The 8,498-nt window shown below is 39.8% G+C and overlaps 1 protein-coding gene across 1 annotated transcript; it reads left to right on the forward strand.

The window, feature by feature from the left end:
* Positions 1 to 2,154: 2,154 nt before the first annotated feature.
* On the forward strand, positions 2,155 to 6,408 carry tnnc1b (troponin C type 1b (slow)). The gene is made up of 6 exons (XM_073470580.1): positions 2,155 to 2,178; positions 3,531 to 3,561; positions 5,029 to 5,175; positions 5,360 to 5,474; positions 5,768 to 5,904; positions 6,377 to 6,408. Exons 1-6 carry the CDS (start codon positions 2,155 to 2,157, stop codon positions 6,406 to 6,408), a joined length of 486 nt encoding a protein of 161 aa, XP_073326681.1.
* The last annotated feature ends 2,090 nt before the right edge of the window (positions 6,409 to 8,498 follow it).

The raw sequence follows: 8,498 nt of genomic DNA on the forward strand, positions 1-8,498 counted from the left end.
GTTTACACTGTTGTCCTCAAAGGAATGATTTTTCTCCTTCAGATGTAAGTGACAGCACTTCGAAGAGGTTAACACTACCAGTGTTTTCAGGAGAGACTGTCTGAAAATGTGCTTCAATAACCCAACACATCCTTATACCTAAATGACTGAATAAGTTGATTGCCAGTGACTCTCAAAAAGACATACAGTATATTAGTTCCCAAAACAACACCATTGCAGCATACCAGTGACAGCTGCTTAAGTTTAGACAACAGAACTATTTGGTTAGGTTAAGGAAAACATCACGGTTTAGAGTAAAATAACTACCTGCCTTCAGTTACGAACATACTTAAGGAATGTTTGTAACTTCAGTTACATTATGTGACATATGGTAACTAAGTAATGAAGGTAAAATAGCTCACTGTTGACTTTTGCTTTCACACTGGAACCAAACAGCAGTCTCCTGGGTGAAGGTCCTGTGCTTGTTTGACCCAACCATCCATCCCCTACCTCCTTCATATGCAGCATTTGTTTTTCTTTACCCTTCTTCTCCTCACTTCCTCCTTTGCTGCAGTAATAATGTTGCAGTTCTTAAAATGGCCACTTGAGGCTGGTTCCAAAGGTGAGTAAATCCCACGTAGGACCCCATGTCAAAACACCAAACTTTACAGCCATAATAAACATGTTTACAACCTGGTACAAAAACGGTTTGGTGTCTATAGCTTATTTCACTGCTTATGACAACTGTAGGGGCGGTTGAATTTATTTATAACTCACTCATTCAAATTACATTAAGGCTTAAAGTTTTGCATAATTAAGGCTGTGGCTCCTTTGTGTGACATTAGTCACAAGCTCGGCTTCACCTCAGCAAATTCCAGTCACTGATATTCACCTTTCGGCCATGTTTGTGGTGTTGATGACTTTAGCATAATTTTGAATGCAAATATCAGAGAAATATGATTTGCTGTGCAGGTAATTGGACTAACAGACTGTAGCGGAGGGATAGAGGTGGGGTTATGGATTGGGGAGTGACCCTTTTAGTGTTATCTGGCAGACAGCTGCTGGAGCTGGGGAGCTCTGGAGGAGACGGTTGTGGGAAAAGCAAGGAGCTACTGGAGAAATAAACACCCGGAGTTGAGGCGAGAACAGAGGTTGTTTTTTTAAACTTTTGGGAATAAAAAGTTGATTTAGCTTTACTCTCTTTTTTCAATGTGTCTGCAGCAACAAGCCCCAGAAATGCTCTAATCCACTGCAGTGTGCTGTACTTGTTTGTATTTTGACTGCTGAGTTGATTGGAAATGTACTTTATGAACATACAGAGAGGTGATGGGAAAAGAAAAGACAGCAGGATAACAATAAGAAACAGTATCTGGTGAGTGTTGACATAAAACTGAACACAAACACAGACACACACAACCTCGGTGCCGGTTGTTGCTAGCTATCTTGTGGCAAATGTACAGTAAGTCTGTCTGTTTGGGGCAAATAAACCTTATGTGATTGATGTGAGGTGCAATTCGCTTCTCTTTATATATGAACACAGATAGCTTGTTAGCCTGGCAGCTTAAAGCTAGGCGGCCTTGTTTAACTAAGCAGGCTCGCTTCAGCTCCACCCACACTCCACCTCTTTTTTTTAATTAGCCTGGAGTTAGGTGGAGTCAGGTACTGCCAAGATGGGGAAGGCCAGTACCACCCACATTGAGCTTCATTCTGGCTCTTCAGGAAACCTATAAACCATAATTATTCTAAATATGATGATACAGATGTCACAAAATTACATTTGTGTTTTTTGGCCAAATGTGTAAATACTATGTTTGGGGAGTGTAGGGCAGTAGAGGTGAATTCTGACAATAAAAGTATAAAATATGTTTCATTAATATGAGCTGAGCTGATCACAGACAGCATGTAGCCCTAAAGAGAGCATCTCCACTTAGGGTGCTGCTGTCAGTCATCCACTATTGTTGGATGGCTTCTGCTGTTTCCTATTTATAGAGATCTCTCTCTGTCACTCCTCCTTCTATCTCCTCTGTATTTTGGGGGATGGGTCAAGAGACTTTTTTAGTATCACACTCCTCCAACAATATAGACCAAGGCAGTCATTGCTGGCTGTATTTGTCCTGTGTCTGAGGGCAGCAGTGAGTGCAGTGGTGTGTCAGAGGAAGGGAAGGAACAGTAGCCATGGATGATGTATATAAAGCCGCGGTGAGTACAGATATGACCAAATATGATATGCTGTTGTATTTCTCTGTCTGAAGAAATTCACTTTGACTTGTAAAGCAAGTAATAGAAAATCCTGGAATAGATCATGTCCCTGTTTGTTGTGCTTCAACAACAATTAAAAGATAGAAACACTCAACAAACACATTGTGTTGCATGAAATTATAAGGGTGGTCTCTGTAGGCACCCATGTGTTTGATAAAGTTTAGAAGCCTGTGTGATCGCTGTTAACAGCTCCTGAATTCCAAAGTCACTGGAGTAAATGCAATACAACATGATTTTGTGGTCTTGTCATGTCCTTTGTTTTTTGTGTGGTGGATATGAGTGCTTTAAAACAATGGGGTGTTAAATTGTTGATAAAAAAAGTATTTGTTAAGTATTTATCTATTACAGTGTTAAATCATCAGTGTGTAGACAACTTTGAAACATCATTAAAGAAAATACAATGAAACAGCATTTTTATAAAAAGTAAATGAATAAATAAATGTCTGACACTGAAACAATGGAAGCATTAAGGCCAGACAGAGCACAGAGTGACAGGGACACTGGGACAGCTGATGGCTATTAAAACAAACCCCCACCCCACCTATTGTACCCACAAAACAAGAATAGTAAGCGAAGAAGGCAGTGTGACATTGCTGTCATTGCAGAGATTAACAGTACACTGTAGTTGCTGAGCTGAAGTCCTACTCTGACTTAACAGTAACCCAATTCACAGAATTAATGTTGCCAATGTACTGTTTGATTCTGCAAACCACAAATATACTAAACCTTACACTTCTTTATGTTGCAACTTCATGTTTCTTTCAGTTCATTTTCTATTTTATGGTGTAATAGTGCTGTACTTATTGTGTGGTTCGGTATAGACACAAAAACACTTAGTTAGGGTTAGGACAAGATCATATTTTGATGTAAAACACCTGCTTTGGATGCCACAAACACCGCTGGAGATGGCCTGAGTTCTCGTCCAAAATATCTGGTTTCTGTTGCATGGCTGGAAATTGTCCCAAGGTCTTGTCAACTGGTGCCATGCTACAAATGTTGAAACGCAGTCTTGTAAGGACCTGGCTTGGCAGCCTTCGTCTGTGACTCAACCACCATCCCCTGCACCTCCTGATTTGACAGTCAGGTCATAAACATGTGAACATGATATGACATAGTTTAGAAATGCCATTATGGTACACAGCCTATGACACATTTTCTCCTGGCCACTGGGCTGGTACAGTGATAGGGAAGAAAACAATCAATAAGCACACACACACACACACACGTATGTATATATATATATACAAACACAATATAAATGCAATATTAATCCTGATTTTGTTTCCCTTAAGGTTGAGAACTTGACTGAGGAGCAGAAAAATGGTGAGAAAAACTACTTAAAGTTATTATTACTACCATCATCTGTATTTTTTTGTTTATATGTATTTCTACTTCTACAACTGATAGTACTTAACATTACGAGTATGAATACTACTACTATCAACACTGGTACAAGACTAGTCTGTATAACCTACTCCATTTTTTGGTAGGTAAAGTCAAGTAAAAAAAATAATGTCCAAGTAAAGGTAGCTTAATTTTAGCATTTCTACAATTCTTTTTTAGTATGTGATCTACTTAAGTTTAAGAGTCTCATTGTCTATTTTTTAAATTGAAAACTAGCCATTTCCATATAACTTGATATTGAATCTACTTTGTTTTAGTGTGCTAGTGTCATTTTTTAACAACATTAACTAATATTTTCTTGTGTGCAACTGAGTATTTATACTGAAAATAGCAATTCTAATAATGAATATATTCTTTGGTAAAAATGTGTGTGGGCCCTTCATGACATTTGTCAGGGGAATGGAAGTAGTGTCCATCAGTTCACACCTAGCATCTCCAGAGACCACCTTTGATCAGATCTCAGTTCCCCTCAGTTCCCCGCTCGACATTAGTGTCAGAGATGTCTTTATACTGTGTTGCAGAGATGTCAATTGAACGTGGCATGGTAACCAGCTAGCCCTGGCCCGCCCTCGTAAAAGTGCTTTGTACCTCAAGAGGAGATAGCCTGTAGTTTCAGCTTGGAGATGTAAAAGCAGCAAGCTCACTATTGAGTCTAATGAGTAAACAAAATAAACTCAAAATCAAGAGAGAAAACATCTTTATGTCCTGTTTTCCTTACTAAACACAAAAATACAACTCCCCACCTTGTGAGTTTCAAGTTTCTCTCTTTTACTGAACTAAGACAAGCTTAAATGCCTAGTCAACTAATTGTGAAACACACTTCATTCAAATTGAAATAAAACTCACCAAAACATTCTTGGTTTGTCTTTCCACCATCACCTCTGGTTTGGTCAAAATAAATTCTCAATTCACAGAGTAAATGTGAAAAATGTTCAGCTCTAAGTGCCACATCCCCTCTCTCCCGTCCTCACCTGCTGTGTCATCTCGTCCCCGGAGCCATAGGCTGTGTTCAGAATCACATATTAACGTACTACTAATTATCATGTCAGTTTGTCATGTGAATTTGTTTGGCCACAATAATCATGCAGTGAAAATTTGATATCATGACAGCCCTAATGAGAATGAAATTATATATACAATTCTTTCGACAACTTTCCAAATTATTAGGAAATTACAGACCAATTAATTCAGTTTTTGCAGGGCCCTGGAAGGATTTGGCTGATTCTGCTTTGAATTGTTTTGTAATGGTTTTTATGTCATATAACATTTATACGTGTTTTTTATGTTTCTTGGTGTTTTGACATGGATTTCTCTGTTTGTAGTTCCGAGTAACTTTAACATCTATCTGGTTGTCAGATAGTAACAGCTGCTGCGTGTCCCTTTCAGAGTTCAAGGCTGCATTTGACATCTTCATCCAGGATGCAGAGGATGGCTGCATCAGCACCAAAGAGTTGGGAAAGGTGATGAGGATGCTGGGACAGAATCCCACCCCTGAAGAGTTACAGGAGATGATTGATGAGGTGGATGAGGATGGTATGTCAGCATCATTAAGCCAGTCACATAACTGTACTGTAGACATCAAGTGCATGTTTGTTTCATGGAGTGAAACAAAATGACATGAAAGCAACTTCAGTGTAAATGTAAGGAGAGTTTTTGGAGGTAAAATAACTGCAAACATGATATAGATATATGGAGTCTTTATGGTGTATGTTCACAGGCAGTGGCACAGTAGATTTTGATGAGTTCTTGGTTATGATGGTCCGCTGCATGAAGGAGGAGAGCAAAGGAAAATCAGAGGAGGAGTTGGCTGAACTGTTTCGCATGTTTGACAAGTAAGTTTCTGTTCACACACGCCACAGTGCCCCTTCAGAAGGAGCATCAGAAAGTTAATATCATAATTAATATCAGAAACACAGTGCAGATTCCCACTGACACTTATGTTGGAAGTATCACGAAAGACAAACAAAGCAGAAGATCAATACCCAAAACTTCACTGAAATGGACCGTCTTACAGTGACAGAGTGAGAGAGAGAGAAGTCAGCACAGCACACACAGACTGTAGTGTTAGATTTCAACTCAGCAGAAATCCCAGATGAGAGAACTGATTCTTTTATCTTTGCTTAAGAAATGGAGACGGCTACATAGACTTAGAAGAGCTAAAGGCCATGCTGATTTCCACTGGAGAGTCCATCACAGAAGATGACATTGAGGAGCTGATGAAGGATGGAGACAAAAACAACGATGGAAAAATTGATTATGATGGTAAGTGAGCTAACCCATTAGTAGCACACCAACAGACACCAACTGTATGCTGAATATCCTACAAACAAAAAACTGTTCACATATAGACAATAGACCCTTTTCACTGCAGACTTTTGACTTGTCAAGGCAGGAAAAGCACATGGCTGCATTCCATTTTGATGGGATAATTCTAGGGCTCTGGTATTGTGCATTCTGACTCACTGACATGACTTAATAAAATGCAGCCATTGTTAACGTTATTGGTCACACCTGTGCTTTTTCTGCTTGGACAAGTCAAAGGCTGCATCCAATTGTCTGGACTTCACCGCACTTGCACACTCACAGACGGGAAGTCCGTGAGTCTTGAAGGCTGTCCAAACTCACATTTCATCCAGTCCACAAAGGCCCTCAAACAGCCCTTCTACAGACTGAGAATCGGGGGAGGAGCTGTATTAGTTACATACACTGACTTTGTGTTTCCCCTCTCTGACAGAGTTCCTGGAGTTCATGAAAGGTGTTGAATAAAGGACTCAGCTGGAGGGCTCACTCTGCAGCATCTTCAGTTTCCATTGACTGAATCACCGTCCAAAGCCCTCCCCCAAAGACATGCTGCCACCTATGTCTGCTTTTAACAATACAAACAACACACCTGTCCTCAACAGGCTCCTGTCCTGTCAGTAATTCTCAAACAACCCCACTGAGGCCTTGAAAGCTTCACTGAGAGATCTCACTGACTGCAAAAATCTTTGTTTCTGATAGTGCTGATAAATCAAAGTGTGAAATATAAATGACTATTTTCATTAAAAAGATTTTCATAATTTCATCGTTTGTCTGTCATAATATGTGATGTAATGAGCTAATTAAATTTAAGTAAGACAGAAACCTGAAGACTTTCCAGTAGGTGTTACACAGATGTTAAATAGATGTAACATGCATCAGATTTTGCTAAAGTGAAACATTTGCCAAAATATGATTTTTAATAAGAATGATATGCTAGGATTAGAATATCATCCAGTCTCACTTGTCTCACTTGTTTTGCTATCATCTCAAAGTGGTCCATTTGGGGAATACCCACCAGCTGAGAAGCACTGGATTATGAAATACTCAGGATTGAGAAAGAGATAAATAATCTATGTTCTCTGTACTGAATGAATGGTTTTCTGAACAGAGCCTTTCAAATAAGACAAACTGCAGACTGCATGAATTATCTTCATGCACAGTGGAGTTTTGGCCTGTTGGTGGTACTGTACATGTAGTTGAATGCACCCACCAGCAGATGGTATAAGAACCTGAGGAAATATACATATATATATATATATATATATATATGCCTATGTATATATATATATGTATATATATATATATATATATATATACATAGGCATTAAAGGTCCTTGTTCATTTCGAATTTGTCAAATGCTGATGCTTTGGGTTTCCAAACTCGTCACAATGCTTTGGGATGGTAGGTCAGGACAGTCACCACCCCAAAGCATCAGTATTTCTTTAATATCAGTATCCTTTTCGGCCTACCCCTTGAAGAAGGCTATTATTGCCCCCTGGAGGCTCTGCGTCTTTTGGTTGGAGGACAGGCACCTGTGTGGTGGTGCCACTACTTCTGCCAGGCTGTGCAGAGTCCTCTTCCTTCTCCAGCTCCAGTGGAGGATGAGCCACCTCTGCCTCACAGCCAGGGACATCCTCAAGGCTGTCAAGGATGATGGGGACATTGGTGGGATTCCACCACTTGCAGTGAAGTGGGGGAGACAAACCAGACACAGACAGCGAGATCAACTGAGCTGGTCTCTGCTCAATGTGGGCACCCTGTTGAATTACAAGAACAGGAATATTTGTAGACCTTGGGGACATGAAGCCCTGGGACACAGGTGGCAGCAGAGTGCTTGAATCCTGATGATGACAGTAAAATCCTGATGACAGGATTTTACTTTATACCCTATTTGACCACAATGTGCTCAGCAATGGCAGAGTGGCACTGTCTGTATTTCGACTGGTTGACTCCACAGGAAATGTATGTAGTCTAACGCTATGTTAACATGACTGCTTCATCTGATGTTTAACTTTAACAGCTCTTCTGTGAACTAAGTTAAATAAACTAAAGATGTGTAACGTTAAGTTACTGTTTGTACTTGCATAAGTGAAACATACAGTCTAAGGTATATGTTTACGGCCAGCTCGAAGGCAGTGTGGAGATGCTGTTAATTAGCTGTGGCATACCTGAGTGCGGTATACCCAGATTAACTTGTGATATAACTTTAACCAGTGGTGCAGGTACACGCCATATACAGTCGGCATTGTGTATACCCACTTCTAAACCCCCTCTGATGCACATCTTCGTTGCATTGTTTGAGGGAACTATAGGTAACTACATACTTGTGGACGCAACCATCGCTAATGTTAATGTAGCTCTTCAGGGATTTAAGCAGTTATTTTTCTAATTTTGACAATCTAACCTGTGACAGCACATTAGCTAAAGCTGGGGTTGGTAGTTCTGTTCAGAAGCATTTTTTATTATATTTTTATAATATCTTTTAACATCCAAACAACAATCAAAATAATATATGCGTTGGGGAAAAAAAGGACAAAAATCCATGATCTGCGGC

Source organism: Pagrus major, chromosome 7 (genome assembly GCF_040436345.1).
Source record: "Pagrus major chromosome 7, Pma_NU_1.0".
Classification (NCBI taxonomy): Eukaryota; Metazoa; Chordata; class Actinopteri; order Spariformes; family Sparidae; genus Pagrus; species Pagrus major.